At 44.2% G+C, this 18,139-nt stretch overlaps 1 protein-coding gene across 1 annotated transcript in view; it reads right to left on the bottom strand.

Moving 5' to 3' along the window:
* The window catches only part of VWF (von Willebrand factor), a 152,665-nt gene that overhangs the window by 110,095 nt on the left and 24,431 nt on the right, over positions 1-18,139 (bottom strand). Inside the window, exons 7-13 of the mRNA XM_009288502.2 lie at positions 16,276-16,492; positions 14,035-14,157; positions 11,375-11,486; positions 9,164-9,210; positions 4,679-4,815; positions 3,127-3,265; positions 2,419-2,519 (exon numbers count right to left, since the gene is read on the bottom strand). Coding sequence (XP_009286777.1) covers positions 2,419-2,519; positions 3,127-3,265; positions 4,679-4,815; positions 9,164-9,210; positions 11,375-11,486; positions 14,035-14,157; positions 16,276-16,492 — 876 coding nt within the window. The remainder of the gene's footprint in view (positions 1-2,418; positions 2,520-3,126; positions 3,266-4,678; positions 4,816-9,163; positions 9,211-11,374; positions 11,487-14,034; positions 14,158-16,275; positions 16,493-18,139) is intronic.

The following is an 18,139-nucleotide window of genomic DNA, read 5'->3' as shown; positions in this document are numbered from 1 at the left end:
GAGCCAGGTATTGATCTGCTGGCTTTTCCTGTTTCTTCCCTCATCACTCCCTGCAACTGGAAGGATCCTGATCCCTTAACCAGTCGTCCCAAGGCCCTGAAGTCTCTCTTGATTGCCCTCGGACTTCTTGTTGCAACTTCATCACTGTCTACCTGAAAAATCAATAATGGATAATAATCTGAGGGCCGTAGCAGGGTAGGAAGCTTTCTCTTCACATCTTTAACCCGGGCCCCAGGGAAGCAGCAGACTTCCCCAAGAAGTGGGTCCGGTCTGCATATTGGGCCTTCTGTTCCCTTCAGAAGGGAGTCTACTGTGACAATGACCTGTCTTTTTGTCTTCATGGAAGCAGTTTTGACGCAGGGCGTAGGCTGACTTAAACCTTGGTGACACCTCCAAGCTAGATGAACCATTGTCCTCGTTTTTGTTTGGTTCCACTTGCAGAGCCTCGTACCTATTATGCAAGGGCACCCGGGAAGGTGAAGTAGTCATGGAGGAGGCACACCTGCTGCACCAGGCAGGAACTTGTCACCATTGCCCCCTATCCCTCAAGTCACTGTGTTTTGGTGGACAAAGTGACACACGTCCTGTCTGCCTGTTGGGCCTGTCTCACGGAAGGTAGGGTGCAATTCCAGTAGTCTCTCTCTCTCTTGCTCTCCCTGATATGCCTCAACCTACTCTACTCCTTCCAGAGCTCTGTCACTAGGCAGAGGAGTTCCTCTACCTGGGTGCACCTCCCACAGGTGTGGAAGTGTATCACTTCGCCCAATTGTCAGAAATACTTGGCAACAGGTCAGTCTACAAATCCAGCATAAATTAACTCTCCAAAAGCAATTAAAAAGATGCTTTAGATACCCAGCGAGGGAAGGAGCTCAGAGCAGAACTGAATTAATGCAGATGATTGGAGAAACTTTCACCGCTTTTATGGGTAGAGGATCTGGAGCAGAAAATTAGATTTGTTTTAACTGTAAGAAAGAATTTGCCAAGCTATACGGGTCTCTGACCAGGCAGAAAAATACTTTGAATACTGAGGAAAGCCTTCTTCTAAGATGTGCCAAGGGACTGAATTTAATTATTCTCAGCCCAAAAACAACTTCTAGGACCCTTGGAGCACAGAGATACAGGCTAGATCGAAACAACAAAACCATGGACGCTTTCTAAAGTTATTCTCAACCTTTCTTCTCTGTTGTCTTTTCAACTCTCGTACTTATTTCTGAACTAGTTTTCATGAACCCTTACACTCTGCCAGATGTGACATTTAAGCCAGATTTTGGGGCAGGAGAGGAGACGGCAGCACTCATTGCTTGGTAGAAACAGTAACCCCAGGAAAACCGGCTCTCTTGGCAAAACTCTTCTCGGTGAGCAAACCCACCCCACACAGGGCCCAGCTGCAGAGCCCCTATACAAGTGGGGCTCAAAGGCAGCAGGGCTGTGGTTAAGCATCTATCCATGCAAACACAGCCGGAGCACGCAGGTCCACAGCCGCCCAGCATCACGCAGGAGCACATCACCCTGACTTAGCACCCATAGCCTGCATGTCATCATACCACAAAGCAATGCTACAGGCAGACTTACGCCCCTGAGGGAGTGAATATACCCTCAGGGACAACACTCGCAGTCCCTGAGACCCACCGATCAAATGAAAACAGCATCTTGTACAACCAAAGAGGGCAATAGATAACTTAGCTGGAGAAGCTGTGAAGGTTTACCAGCTATCAGGAGACTATTCCACAGCAAATAATTTTCTCCCCTTCCCTCACAGGCTTTTCTGTGCTGCAACTCATTCTGAAGCTTACAACACACGCACACAAAAAAAGTGGTTTATGTAAAGCTTTCTGTTGTTGCTTCTAGACTGCTTACCTTACAGCTCATTTCCTTTAAACCTGGTTTGGCTATTTCTACACTCTGCTGCAGTTTGCAGCACAGACAAACCCTAATTGTTAATCAAGGGTGACTTTAAACATTCCTCATTGTAGAAGGAGCATGCAACATATCTTCTATGAGGTAATTGATTTTTCCTGGAAATTATGAGTGACTGTGTCCCTGGAGCCATATTCTTCCCTTATTTTAAGTCATACGAATCCATTGCTATAGACAGGACAGTCAAAGCAAATGAAAGCAAAAATCCAGTTTGGAGGGTATCTGCTGAACAAAACAAAACTATTTGTGGTTAATAAAGGCTGTCATTGCACAAAAAAAGAGAGGGAAAAAAGCTACCAAGCTGCTGTAGGATGAAAATGTTTGTTTCTGGAATACAAAAGGACCTGTATATCGCTCCGGGGGTAGCAAAAGAGAATGGAATTTCTAACATGCAACACAAAGCAATTTCTCACTTCAGACAAGAAAATCTTTGTACATGTTTGGGTGGGATGAAAGAGGGGGCAAAAAGGCAGAAATAAAAGAGAGAGAAGGAAAGAGTACCTTCACTAGGAGTTCACCATGACCGTCCCAGTCAATCTGCAAATCTTCCCCATAGGTAAGGCGAACTGCAGTCCTCACCGTGCGCTGGATACGGAGGGCACCTTAAGACAACCACAAAGAGTCAGTCAGTCAAGCCAGAATGAGGTGTTTCATTGCCTGGGACTGCTGTGTCACGCTGAACAGGCCAACAGAGTAGGTGCCACAGAGCAGGGGACACGCAGGTCTGACAAAGCAAGGGGCCAGCAATGCCCGCTTCACACTTCCCAAGCTTTGTGCCTGTGCAGCAGTTTATGGCTGCATGAACTTGTCCATAGGCTCTGCTTTAAAGCACTCAGGAGCCCTAGAAGAGGATATATGTGCATTCTGCAAAACCTTGGGCGTTAACTGTGACATTTTGCAAGATAGCTGGAGGGATTTCAAGCTTCTGGATAAAAAATAGTAATTATGTTAAAAAGCATAGACCAACAGTGGTTTTCAAGATCACATCTCTCAAATCCAGACCAGCTTAATTCTGATTTTAGAGGAGCTCAGCCAAGATGTGCCAGCTGCATGGAGAGAAGCTGGAATGACAGAGCTTCTAGAAGAGGCTGCAAGTGAGAATTTGGTATTGAAAACACTTTTTGATTGAACTGGGCTAAGGCGTGCCAGAAAACACTAGTAAGTAGGATCCCTTTAGTGGCTGGCCAGAGTTAGACGATGCAAACACACCTTGTAGCAAAGGGATGTGTATGTCTTGTCCATTCAGTGAAATTCCTCCTCCATGTTTCATTTTAATGAGGCTGTTGTCCATATCCCGGATTCGGACAGAAGCTGAGCGAGTGCACACGGCATCAGCATCATCTGCACACTACAGAGAAGGGAAAATTTGCCTCGAACCTCAAGCTTTCACTTTATTGGTTACTTAGCCCCAGGCCCCCAAAAGGCATTTCAGCATCTAATTCGGGAGGTGTTAAGTGTCTCGGTTTTATGGTTCTAGTTTCTGCATCCCACATACACCTGGCTGGCAGGCTTTCTTCCACTATCCTGTTAATCACGCACCAGGGAGCTATCCGCAGCTCCTTGTCTCAGAGCCTGGAAAGCAATCCGCGGGCGTTACACCGGACCCCCAGGAGCGGCCCGTGCCAGTGACCGGCATCCAGCCGCTCCGGCTGCGGCAGGTGCAGGAAGGGCACGCTGCCCCGCACAGCCCGTCAGGCTGGGAAACAAGTGCACGGTTCGTATTGCCCGAGACTCTTGTGCTATTTATTTTCCCCGGCTGTGGGTTACGCAGATGAGGAACACGGATTGCAGGCCCCCAGGTCGCCTCCCTGATTTCGAAAGGGAAGTTTCAGTGGAAACCCGTTCTGCAAGTTCCCAAGCACAGATGACCTCAGAGGTGCATTATCAGAGCTTTCTAATGCAGGATACAGACGTAGACTGTGTGTATGACCGTCACACCCCATTTCTCCAAAGCCTGTGACTTCTCTGTTGCTCGTAGCCTGCAAGGCAGGCTGATACACCCCTTCACTCCTGTCAGTCTCCTGACTCCATCGTACCTCTCCCTGCTTTCAGTTCCCGTCCCCATCCCCTTTCTTGATTCAGTACCCTTTTCAGTCTCCAGGTGGAGTTCACCTATTCCCATGTGCAACTGGTCGATTAATTTCACGACTGAGTTAACCTCCCTGTGACACCCCCTCCAGGGTCTCCTTCCCTCCCCGTGCTGGCCTGGCTCCCTTTCCTGCCTCTCTCCAGCTGTCTCCACTCGCTGACCTCCAGCTGCCTTTCTCACATCCGTCAGGGGTGACGGCGAAGAAAGTCAGGAGCTGCTGACCGGCTAGTGAGCAACAGAGATCACCAGCCAATACGATTTAATTGGAAAGCAACCCAAGGTACTACTCTGCCAGTGCACTCTACTCGGTGTCCGAGGAAATGTCTTTTCCCCAGGCATTAGCGAGGCACCAGCCTTCAGGGTGCTTTGCAAGGGGCGCACCCTCGTCTGCATTTGTTTGTTCAGCTGGCAAAGAGGCAGTGAGGGCTCTTTCTCCAAATGTCATTACGAATCTCAATCTCCAGGTAGGCTCCTGGGAATGGCAGCAAGGAGAAGCAAAACACTTATTAACTAAGGAGAAAGACTGCATCTGTTATTTAAACTAATTATTTCATAGGAAAATTACTTTTGTTGGCCTGTGCATCTGCAATTCATATCAGACTCCCACAGCCCTTCCCGCTCTCTCAAGAGCATGCGCAGAGGCACACAGGCATCAGCCAAGGCTGCTGTTACCTGCACGGTCTCGATGATCACAGAAAAGGAATTTTCCACGCAGTCCTTGGCAAATAAGTACTGACAAATCCCGCTGAAGGTGAAATACTTGTTGTCAAAGCTTTTGAAATGGGACTGGCCGGTGACAGAGCATTCTCCTGAAAAATGCAAAGAGCCATTAATTGCCCCAGTGCCAGTTGCGAGCAAAATCCTGCCCGTCCCCCCCAAGGCACTGAGGAGGAAAAGCAGCCCAGTGGAGCAGGTGGCAAAAGGCCCAAATTTCCTGCAGACCAGAAAGCACCAGCGAGATGCTTATCTCACTGTTTATTCCTGTAAGTCATTACCAGTAGTAACAGAGGCGCCAACAAAAGCTGGGGAATATGGTATAAATCGCACTCAAGAGCTGAAATTCATGCCTACGGAAAAGCCCATATAATGTTTCAAACGGAGGGTCATGAGGACATCAGCGAACGGCTCAGCTGTCTGCACTGAAGCAGATCTTGATTCTTCTGTAGCATATACCTCAGTGGCCCTGGAAATTCAGCGCAGTCACTCAAGTATTCCGCAGGCTAGCTCATACCTAGTACCTAAGTGATGGGTGCTGGTGGCACTAACCAATTTTAAACAGCAACCCTCACTCTCTTTTATGTAGGAACTAAGTTTTCCTCTTTATACAATGGGGAAACTGAGGCATGGAGAGTGGAAGTACTAATGCCTAAGACTGGCAGAGCTAAGAAAGACACTCAGGATCACCCAGCACTAGTCACACGCTCCCTACACTGGGACATGTTGCCTCTTTACCCCTATGCAGGAGGTTGCAACATCTTGACATAACACACTTTAAATCCACTTTTACTTAGCCCAGTGGGGCACATCTGCATCCACAGAGCTGGCTGCAGAATGCAGGTGTTTTTACAGAGTTGAAAATCAAAATTTGCAACAAGACTTGCTGGACTCTCACTGCTGCTCTGCTTTTCTTCTGCAGAGGTGCCTCATTCTCAGTCTGTGTTTCACAGTTGTGTCTTGGCAGATTGTGAGCCCCCTCTTTGTCTCTCTACTGGTGTTTTTAGAGCATTGCAGTATGGTTTTATGAAGGCAACAGTGTCTGAAAGCCTTCTTTACAATAGCCTCCTTGAACACAGCCCCCAAAAAGTGTTGATTCCTTTGTAGGGCTGCCTTGAATACCAATAAGTTGTTCTAACATTAAAGTAAAAATACCTTATCAAAGAGCTGGAAGATAATCACTGTTGGAGTTCTTCCAAGGGCAGAATTTATGCTGGACTTTATTCTGAACCATTATCTTAATTAACTAGCATAAAATTAAAAATAATTCTATAGTTACAATAGCTACATCTAAAGTTCTTACAGAATAGTGTGAAAGTCTGGCTTGCCCACCCTTCTACTACAAAAAGAGGCTATTTAAACATATCAACGTCTTAAAATGTTTTGTTAAGTTGTGGCTTTTCATTTCCAGGAAGGCAGTATTCAGATGCCACAACTGGGATTTAGTACCCTGTCATGCTAGGGTCTCTGCAAACACATAGGGAGGCTCCAACTCCACAGAGCTTGCAAAGAAATTCTTTCATATGAGAAGACTATCACACTTAGAGATGGTGCCACGGCAAACAAGGTGGGCAGAGACCTCCTTGACCAGAACAAAATTCGGGTGCTGGGCCTACATTGGCAATCCACTGACAAAGGGTAGAGAAAGGTTAAATGTTACAAGCTGGCAGGTGAACACCATGAGTTATTCTCTCTTCACTGCTTTGAGTCCCACATGGGATCTGTCCAGTGAACATGAAGTGGAAATTTCCCTCTTCAACATATTATTCAGTGTTAACCACCTTAAACCAGCCTGCGCTAAAGCACAACCTCACAGATCCTGAGGATTCTCAGCCTTGCACAGCTCTGATTTGCCCTAAGAAATGTCCAGCACCTGCTGGATGTTTGTCATCCCCTGAAGAGTAAGGCGGCTTGGTATTTACTAGCTCACCCTGGAAATCCTACTTTCTGTTCAATTAAACTTGGACAAAGGTAAAACAAGTGTTATTCTACTCAACTTCAGAGTCAATTAACTGGCTATCAGATGTGGAGAACAGTTTTAAAGAAAACTAGTCATAACCCACCATATTATGCACAGTTTGATTTCCAGGGCGTTCTCTGCAACTAGGAACCGAGAGGTTTGCAGCACGGAGAGCTAAGGACTGCCACCCAAGACAAGTCCCAGCCATTTGGCATTGCTCCTGGAAGGGAAATTTCTTTCCTGTGGCAAAGTCTCTTCTTATGGGTCCCTCTATCTACTCCATTTGGTGTAATGCATCCCATGAGATTTCCCGAAACCTACTGCCTTCATAATTAATTTAATTATGATATCAGCTTGAGAGCTTCTTGATAGTGCTAGCCAGCTATTGCCAGTTGGCTGATACAGCACTGCCTTCCAAAGCGCTACCTCCAGCTGACTACCCAGCTTTATCACCAAACTTACAGCTAGGCAATTCATTCCCACAGTATAAAAGAACCCTTTCCTGACAAACAGGTTGGTAGAAAAATAATGGAACTACCTTGAGCTTATGCGAGTTTAAGTATATAAATTTTCTGTGACACATGATTTTAGGAATATTTGTTGCAAAAATAACCAACCAATAATAAAAATGTGCTGTAATATTGCTTCAAATAGAGCCAAACAGGACAGGTAACAATATAAACTTGGCTACTGTTCCTATCAAGGACTGCTACTTTGGGAGGCTTTGCTGCCCTCCCATACTGTCTCAGTACAGTTTGTAGATGTTAGCAGGTACATGTACAACAGCTGCACTTACACGACCTTCAGGCTTGCACAAGCCTAGCTGAAAAGTGACTTGGATATACTGGTGGAAGGTACAAAAATAAGCTGGCTTTCTTTTTGACTTCTGCTCATTCAACACAGCTTCCCAGCTCAGAAAAAGGAAGCAATGCTATATTCCCTCTTGCACAAAGCTGTATATCAACATCTGTTTGCAAGCCTCAATACCAGGCTTATCTTCATTTCTATAATCACCATGAAGAAAACATGGCTGGAGTTGAGGATAAAAATTTGGCCCGCATAGTATTCATAGTAGCCCAGAAAGCAAGGACATTAAGAGCTACAACCTAGGTAAAAACTGAAGTTAGAAAAAGACCTATTTCTTGTTTGTAAACATGTTGCTGCCCATTAGCTAAAAGACATAACAGATCAGCTGGGGCTGTGTCCTTGATTCTGCGTTTTAGACAGTGGGATTCCCTGCACTTGGAGAGATGCCTAGTGAACACCTCAAGCATGGGGCTTCTCACAGTCCTGCTTGGCAAAGCTCACTAAAAACGTCCTTTGTATTTTGAACATTTGCATACCACCACCACCACCCTTTTTGGTTTTTTACTGCTGACACTTTGGGGCAAGTGCTCTTTCAGTCTAAAGCAGGAGGAAATGGAGCATTGATAGGTCAGGCAAGCTTAATGTTAATAGAAAGACAGACTCTTTGAGATCCATTTTAAGACTGTTGTAATTCTCCTAATTTGTAAGGATTGCACAGTCTCATCTCAAACAAAACCAAACCAAAACAAAAACACCAAACCCCAAAAACCCGCTCTCTCTTTTCCTGTCCTGCCATAACCCCAGTCTCCTTCTCATCCCTTCCACTCAGTTCCCAAAAGCAAGGAGAACAAACAAGATAAAAGCCGTGCTGTCTCCATGCAGACTTCTATGCACAATGCAAGCAGAGTCAAACACTGTTTCAGGTCAAGCAGGCCTTTCCATGGCTGAACACAGTGCAGGAACTGAGACAGGGAATGGGCCACGGAACTAGTAGGAGGAAATAAGGAAGGCGGCACTTTGCTGGCCAATGCACAGCATGAGAAGTCACATTCCCCATGTAGGCAAAAAACTGGGACAGCAGCCAATACCAGTGAGTTTGGGAGGTAGAGTAGGAGGAAGGGGAGCAAGAACACCTGCAGAGCTGCCTCACCAGGCTGCCACCACCCATGGAAGGCAGGGCAGCCACCTTCTCCCTGGGGCTGTAGCTCCTTCACCTGTAATATGACCGTTAGGGCCCAAACCCGTGGGGTATTAAGAGTGATCCAACCTACTCCCAGTACTTCAAATTGTCCCATCAACAAAAGTATGCTGATTCAGACAATCAAATAGGGAACAGTACTTGATCAAAGAAACCCAGCAGTGTTCCTCTACCTGAAAGCCAATCCTCTGAACATACAGACCCTTATATCTTGGTAAACTAAGTAATCAAAAGAGGAACCATTCTTCTCACCAAACAGGATTTTTCATTGCTACACGTAAACCATATAGCACAATGTCTGGCTTGTCTCACAAGAAGAACTTCGAAGTATGATCCCATCTGGATTGCACTGAAGCAAGTGAGTAAGAACAAAGACAGATCCACTTTTTGTGTTGAAAAAAATATAATGGGGATGTAAATGGGAGGCATGTAGGCAAGGCTTACTTGTCAAAACCTGAAAAGAGTAGAGCCAACATACCTGGGCATTCCCCATTGCTGCAGATCCAGTTGCCACGTCGACAAATGCTAGGAAACATATCATGACGAGTTAGGCAAGAGTACATGAAGTCAAATCTTCTGTTGCAACTTTTTCCCAAATAATTGAAACATGGGCCCCTGTTTCAGGGAAATTAGACCAGTCCCCAACATCCTTTCCATCTCCCATAACCTCGTTTCTTAATATATCCCTCCCTTCTTACCATCATTTGACAGCAACTGCTGGTAGTATCAGCTGGAATGGTTGCAAAACTCAAGAACTTCTGTTTTCCCCCACCAAAGCTGTGTGTTTAATAGAGTTTTCAACTACATTCCACTGATGTGGAATGAGTTTTAAATGCAGTTCTCAAGGTATGTCTATGAATACGACAGAATCATAGGAAAAAAAAAGTTTGAAGTGACCTCCAGAAAAATCATATACTACAACCCCCAACTCAAAGAAGGGAACTTCAACGCTAGATCAGGTGGCTGAAGATCTTGTCCATTTAAGTTTAGAAATCTCCCAGATGAGGTCCCATGGCCTTTCTGGGCAGCTGTCCCAGTGCTGCACCATTTCAGGGGAAGAATTTTTTTCTTGTATCTAAATGGAATTTCCCCTGCTGCAACTTGTGTCCATTGCTTCATGCTCTTTCACTATTTGCCTCTGAGAAGAGTTTGGCCCTGTCTTCTTTACAACCTCCCTTTAGGCAGTGAAAGTTCCCCCTTAGCCTTTAAACAAATCTATTTCCCTTTGCTTTTCCTCACATCAAACTCCCCTGCTGTAATCATCTCCAGTGTCTTCCACAAGACTCTCTCCAGTCTGTAATCTTGCAGTGCCTCTCTCTTACAGTGGGGGCCCAGCACTGGCCACACTACTCCAGTCACGGCCTCACGAGTTCGTCACAGGAGAGCAATAATCCCTTTCCTTCACTGGCCAGCTAGACTTCTGCTAAAGCAGACCTTCATCACTCTGACAGGACACTGCTGACTCAAGCTCCTCTTGCTTAGTTTCCCCTTCTGTGCAAGTTGCAAGGAGGTGGATTGTCTCTGCTTTAATGTCTTTGGGTGGTGGATTTAGTGCCATCCCCCATAGGCACTACTAGTAACCAGTAACATGCACTGATAACGATTGAGATGGCTGTCACTCTTGGGTCTGTGGAATACCATAGCAGACAATCCTAGAATCTCCAAAATCAATTAAGTTTGAAGAGGTGCTAGATTCTTCTTATTCCTTTAATTATCCCAGCCCTTGAAAACCATTTGTGGGGAGTCAGTTTATTGAGGATGGTAAATGCAGAGCCGATGGAATGACGTTCTCCACAGCAGTATCAAATTTGAATAACAGGAAGCATTTTCTAACAATACAGTCTATCAGGCAGCACTGATCTCTCAAGAGCACTAAGGTTGAACAATGTGCCCAAGCTCAAAGCTACAGACAGCTCCAGGGAAAAAGACAAAATGCTAATGTCATGGTTATGGTTCATATTCTGTGACCCATTGTGCAGGTAATGAAAAACTTCTGATTAACAGTGATGATGCATAGACCATCTTTCTTCTGCATATGGTGGCCTTCACTGAATCCCTTCTTCTGTAGTCTAATTGCAAACATCTGGGCACAAAGTTGTCTGAACTCCTTCCACAAATATGTTCACACTTATACAAAACCAGATCAGGAATACATTACTCATTCCCCTTCCTTTCTTTAGACAGCTAGCCTTCCCCTTCAGGTTGGCACTCATAAGTGCAAGAAAAATCGTGAGCCATGCAGCCGGGAAGATTCATTAGCTTTGCAAGAATTTCCAAGGACGTGCCTGAGCTAACTCCTCTTGGAAAGAACAGGGTTTAGAGGTTAAATAAACGTAGGAAGTCAAAACAAAGACACCACTGCTGACACTAACCAGACATGGGAACCTGCCGGTCTGTCTTATCCACAGGAAACAGGTAGTTCTCTACTGTTCGAAGGAGTATGACCCTCACATTGTTCTATCAGATCAAATATCCCTTTAAAAGCAGAGCTGATTTTGTCTTTGTGAACAGCTCACTTCTTGGAAGGGGCTGGCGTTTCCAATAAGAGGTCAGGTCCTTTGCCAATGAAAGGAAATTTTAAAAAAGTAGAGAGAGGTATTTCTAGAAAGATCATCTAAAACAGTCACTAACCAGTGTGCAGTACTTATCTAGAGCAACAGCAACCACACCAGAGCAACACGGAGTTTACCATGAATTGCAGTCCTGGGAGATGGTGAAGCCAGGAGGATAATGTTTTCCAGAGTGGATGCAGGAGCAGTCAGAGCTTTCAATGCAATGTTCCCCATCAAGGAGCTTCCCCTCTGGATAGATCAGGTAGCAGCAGATACACATGCCACACACACAGAGGGACACAAACATAAATACAATTAGATTTTCTAGTTCTTCATATACTTTGGCAAGACTTCAAATGCATTATTATCCATAGTTAGTCACAGACAGCAATAAATAAGAATGAGGCTTGCCAAAAAGCCTCACAGGAGCTGGTGTCTACTTTTCTTCTAGTGCTGCCTCTCCCTCAGATGTGCTGAACAGAGCATTTCTGGTGCTCCCAGAAGAGCTCTTTGCTTAGCAAGTCCCCAGGTCCAAAACACACATATTGGAACATACGTGAGTCAAACACAGGGGGCACAATCGAGGTTGATCAGAGCTGGTCTAGAAACCCAACTGTTGGAAAAATACATGCACTTCACTGCAGTAAAAGGTGTCCAGACAGGTTTTGTATTTGTCATAAGAGGACAGAAGAGGAGACAAAGTAGGGAATGAAGAAACAAAGTTGGACACCATAGAAGTCTAGCAGACAGGGTCTGAGAGAAAGAGACATTATCATGTGGAGCTGTGGTTTCTCTTCTCAACTTCTGCAGAAGCAAAAAGTGAAAGGGCCAACTTCCCAACTTGGATCCAACTGCTGAGGTTTCCATATTACACAACTATAATTACCTATTCTATATATAGAGTATTTTATCTTACAAAGATTAACGGAGGCACCGAAGAATTACAAGATTTGTCTGAGATTGCACTATAAGCTAGCAATAGAAGAAGGGACAAGTTTCTTTCTCTTAGATCCCCATGTTGAAAGATAGTTGATATTCCTCCGTTTTTAAAGGAACTGCTGTAGCAAAACATTTTGTTTGCTGAAAACCCCTCTCCTTCCTCATTGAGGGACTCCTTCCAATCGCCTGCAGAGATTTTGGCCCTTTTCCCTGGCAGCAGCAATCACCACTGACAGTGAGACACAGGTAACTCCTCTTTCTCCCATTCTTCCCATAGAGCTGCCTGGAAAAATCTTTGCTGTTGAGAAAATCTTTCCAGTGAGAGATATTCAAAACAAGATCTGAGCATTTAAGAGTGGTGTGGCTCTCCAGAGAGCACAAGAAAACAGAACGTCCGCCTTTTTTCCTGGCAATAGTAATTCCATTTACAGCAATTAAAGTAACCGTGTGGTGCATTTAAGGAAAAAAAAGACACATGCGTTGAACACAGCCTTTTTACTCTTGGAGCACCGGAGGGAAGCTAAGCGAAGGTATAATCCTCATCCTAAATCCCAAATTCCTCTATTCATCTGTCAGATCCTCTTGGTTCTCTATGAAACTCAAATCAAAGTTCTTCCCTGTTGACTGTGCACCAAATAACAGTAAAAGTTTTGAACTGCTGATTGTTATTTCTTTTCATGCAGATCCTTCTACCCATCTACTTGTTCCTCATGCATGACACTTTCTGCTGAGCTCCTGTTTCTCTGCTCTTCGGTTCCTGTCCCCTTAGACCTTTCCTGTGCTGAACTGACCAGTGCAACTACCAAAGGAAGAATATAGCAAGAGTCCTTGTGCAGCCAGTGGATTCGTCTCCTTCAGCTTTTCCCAACACCCCCAAGACTGCACAAATATAATAGCTAGATCTTTCACAACAAAATAAGCTCCTGTGTCTAGTTACATCACCTGTCACCCTCCATGCACACCTTCCCAGGTCCCGCCACAGAATGACAGCTTTGAACCTCCAGTAAGAGACTGGCAGCTAAATGGGAAACTACTAAGCTCTGAATGCAATAACGACTCCTCAAACAAGGCTGACATCATCACTGCCTTGTTTTGGAAACCAAATTATGTTCTCAGTAAACCTCCATCACGCTTGGTATCTTGTACAGGGGGACAGTAAACCCTTCTGTGCATTCGCACAAAGTCCAGATTTGAAGGGTGAAATGCAGAGGTAGTCCTATTAAAAACAAACAAACAAAAACAAACAAACAAAACAGCTAGAAATGGGAGTATATGGAGGTTTGCAGCCAGGAATAAAACTCTCCTCCTGCAGCTGTCTTAAGTACAATAGACAGAGGAGGAAGACTGTGGTGGTTGGGCTGCCCCCTTTTAAGCCAATCAAATCTCCTGTACAAATGATTCAATAGTAAGCGAAATCTTTCATCTAAAATCATGAAGATCTTTGGAATTATAGTGCGAGCTCTACACGTACTGTTTTTCTGTAAGAAACTCCTTCAGTATATTCTCTGTTCTTTCTTCCTCTAACTGGATGCTTTTAACCAAAAGCAATTCAGAAGGAATCTAGATACGTCAATGGTAAGCGGTCCCTCACCAAGAAAGAAAGACAATCCTAGAGTATTAGATAGTGCTGATTTTCACAGAAACACTTACTTTTTAGTTGGGTCTGAAAAATGGCCCTTTCTTAGAGTGAGCATACAGGCATTATAGAAACTGGTTTATTCTAGGGCATGGCCCCAGAAAAGAGAAGTATTTCTGATTTCAGGAAAATTTAAGGGAAGACACAGCTTTCCTTCTTCTAATAAAATAGGTAGCATCACTGCCAAATGTTTCTCTGTAAATAACCCAGTAAATAAATTACCAGGGCAGCTGCAGCCATCAACACATTGTCCGTGACACACTTCATTGATATTCAGGCTCTGGCAGGTTTTGGCACAAGGGGATACGCATTCCTTATACTCCATGCCAACTGGACATCTTGGCCCTGAAACAATTAAAAGAAATTAGAAATGCAAATTTCTCAATAACTCTTAAATAAATAAATCCCTTAATTATCAAAGGCTGAACCACAGAGACACCAAAAAGGTCATATTCTCTCCAGTCAATGATTTCTTTTTCAGAAACAGAACATTTAAGAAACACTTGATTTTCAGTTTGCTGCAATATCATCATCTGTCAGGTTGTGTAGTAAATACTTAGAGGTTAAAGTCTATTTGTTTTCTAATAAATTGAGTCTTAATAACTAAAACCAAGTGCATTAAGAACAATCAAACATGGGGAAAAGTTTTGCAACAATATCTAAGTAATTTGGATAGACAAGCATGTTCTGTACCTTTAAGCTATGCAGTTACTCCACTCATTTGTGAAATTATACTGTTTCGTGTTTCCAGAGAGAACTGGGAGACAGTTAAGACTCTGAAATCCCATCCTTCTTCTTCCAGAGAACTGCCAGCACAGGATAACACCCATGCTGTGGTATCTTTACTGCTGTCATTATCTAGGCTAGGTCATTATGCAAGCACACACTATAGCCATTCCTTCATTTTGATGCATAGACATACCCCGCAAGTCTGCGTGGGCATGGAGTGGGAAGAGATTAGACCCTGCCCTTTCCCAGCAAATCCTCTGTTGAAGGAGGTGGTAGGGTAACGAAGGAGCAGTCTTGCCCTCTGTGGCTCCAGGGTTTGGGCACCAGCTTGCACTAGTACAGTGTACTCAGCACCAGAGCCCTTCCAACGCAGCAGAGCATTTCATGCCTCCAAGGCAACTATCATCATCATCTCCTGAGAAAGTATCATAGCACAGATGAAGGGTGATGGAAAATTAAGCTTCTGATGTGGCAGCAGGCCACCTCTGTTTTTCCTGACTCAGAAAAAACGTGGTTTGTGAAGTCAAGGGTTAGAAATTAGCTCTAAAACTCCTGGGAACAGAGGTGTTCATTTCACTCACGGCTTTAGTTAGACTTACAGAGAGCCGTAGCAAAAATAGGTTCTCTGGCTTGCACCCTGAACAAGAAGACAAGTTTTCATCAGATCCCTTTTATGTCCCCATGGAAAGGTAACAAATTACTGCTAGAAATAAGACTCTCCTCTGGTGTACAATCCCTTGAACAAGTGGTTGGCAGTATCTTCTTGCCCTAACCATAATCTGAAGGCACAGTTTTCTTCAGTGGTGGCCAATAGCAGAACATCTTTACCAGAGGAGAAAGTGTTGTCAGTAGGAATCAGTCTGTTACCCATTAAATCAATTTACATAAACTTCCTGAGAAAACTGTCCTTCCTATGTAATGTAAAAACATGAGAAAAGTCATTGAGAACATGATATTGGAGGATTGATTTTTTTTTTATTATTATTATTCGTGTGCTTATGTATTTAACCGGGGTTCTCCAGTAGAGGTGTATGTGTATATCAACGGCCAGCGCAAACATGACCTTTCCTCTACAGACGCAATCCATCCCAGTCAATCTATGCACTTCCTTGTTGCAAAATCTTAGCAGAGATGCAATCAGGACCTCTGACCTCAGCAAAATTGGGCTAATAAAGGCCGCATTTCAAGATGCAATCAGGATCACTAACCTAGACAAAATTTGGCTTAGAAAAGGCAACACTTCAACTTCAATGTAATTGGTTCAAGCAAATAAAGGAAGAAACAATTGCCTTTATGAAAAAATTTTAAGGAGAGTCTTTCACGAGGATGCTGAATTACAAGTACAGGCTGGATAACGTCACACATCTGAACCACATGCGAAATAGCTCCTAAACATCCTACTCTATACCTTTGTGTATCAAGTAAGTCTTCACTGACTTTGTATACCATGGTGGGACCTGTAACAGCTCAGGATCTTCTTCATATATGGTTCAAACAATCCTGCCTTAGGGACAACAACTTCTAGAAAAAGGTGGGTGATGGAGAGCTGAAAGGGGGAGTGAGCAAAGGCACTTCAGATAAATGGAAGTAACAGGCACTTCAGATTTTAACCTGCCATGCCTGAATCAACATCCTAAAAAAGCACCAGTTGCTTTTAGCTGCAGCACATAAGTCTGCAAGACAGGCATGATCTCATTTGGGATAAGCAGCCTAGGAATAATCCTGTCAGCTTACTGCATGAGCTCTCCTCAGGCCACCCGTCCAAAATCACTCCTTCGTGAGCGCAACTTCTTGCGTAATCAAGGAACACCGAGCAGTGACAGTCCATGCCCTGGGTACAGGCACAGATGTCTCTTTCACAGAGATTGATGTATGGCTCTGGATCAACTCGATGGTGGCACCAGGAGAAGGTCAAAGACGTTCTAAGCAGCTGGCAGGTTTCCATGATGCCCTGCACAACAAGTGAGGAGCAAAGGTAGAGAGAGAGAAAAAGGGACAAAATTAGTTACTATAGTCTCAGGAAGAAGGAAGAAAACCCAACTTTTCCAAACACACTGTCACCACTGATGTTAAATAACATCATGGTTATTATTCAACGCCATGTCGTGGTTTAACCTCAGTCAGCAACTGAGCCCCACACAGCCACTCACTCACTCACTCCCCCTACCCAGTGGGATGCGGGAGAGAATCGGAAGAGATAATAATAATAATAGAAGAATACACAAAGCAAGTAATGCACAATGCAATTGCTCACCACCCGCCAACCGATACCCAGCCAGTTCCTGAGCAGTGGTCACTGCCCCCAGGCCAACTCCCCCCAGTTTATATACTGAGCATGACATCATATGGTATGGAATAACCCTTTGGCCAGTTTGGGTCAGCTGTTCTGGCTGTGCCCCCTCCCAGCTTCTTGTGCACCTCCTCGCTGGCAGAGTACGGGAAGCCGAAAAGTCCTTTACTTAGTATAAACTAACAACACTAGTTTGTGTTGTTAAACTCAGCGTGTTATCAACATTATTCTCATCCTAAATCCAAAACACAGCACTGTATCAGCTACTAGGAAGAAAATTAACTCTATCCCAGTCAAAACCAGGACACACCACCATGTAGTTAAATAACATCATAGTCAAGAGCTAATAGTGAGCTACATCCATTTATTCACCACGTCCATATATACAGAGAGGTACGTTACTGTTTATTATGAAATAGAGTATCATATAAGGGATGTTTCACGCAGAAACATGTCAGTAAATCAGTCAGCAAAAGGAGGGAAGCAAAGAATGGCTTCCTACCCAGTGAAGAACCAGATGGTGCCTGAGTACCAGGAAGACATGCACAGCAAGGGAGAGGAACTTATGATTGAGGTACTTAGGAAGAATAACGACCAGACCATCTTTTGGATAATGAGGGAACAGAGTAACTTTCAGAGTAAAAGATCCAGTCTGACCGGAATCCAAGGAATCAGATTTGTTTCCCACTTCTGGCCACATGTTCCTGTCGCTCCTACTGGCTTGTCCAATGAATGACAGGTCAATTTAACTCAGATAAATGGCAGAAAAATAACCCAGGGAAGAAAAGCAATTTGTTCTGCTCTTCTCGTGAGTTAAATCAGCATGGTGACAGCTAGTGTAAGGAGAGGACTGCACAGTGAGATGGGACCTCTCTTTTCAGATGGCAGCAAGCTAAGATGAAACTTAGCTGTATATGAAACAAAACCTAAGGAAAACTTAGTTTATGGTAAGTTCTCCAAGGGAGGCTCCCAAATAGACTTTCTCTTACATATGCATTATGTCACAATTCAATAACTCTGAGGTCCTCCATGCAACTTTCTGAAAGGATGACACTGAGTTTAGACAAGTGGAAAAATGATTTTCTGATACAACCCTAGTATAAACAGTTGAAGCATAACTTTCTTCTACTTATTTGTCAGTGTTTTATATAAGCAGATGTAACCATGCTGTATATTCCAGCTGTTATACATAGTGGTTGGTGGCGGGGGGGGGGATGTTCTTCAGAGTAGTTCACAGTAATGATGCATTACTCCTGAATACCTTAAGAAGTACCTGAGGTAAAAGCACATTCAAGTTGCCTTGCTTAA

The sequence above is a fragment of the Aptenodytes forsteri genome, unplaced genomic scaffold (genome assembly GCF_000699145.1).
Source record: "Aptenodytes forsteri isolate BGI_AS27 unplaced genomic scaffold, ASM69914v1 Scaffold73, whole genome shotgun sequence".
Lineage (NCBI taxonomy): Eukaryota > Metazoa > Chordata > Aves > Sphenisciformes > Spheniscidae > Aptenodytes > Aptenodytes forsteri.
This window is presented reverse-complemented; position numbering and strand designations above follow the sequence as displayed.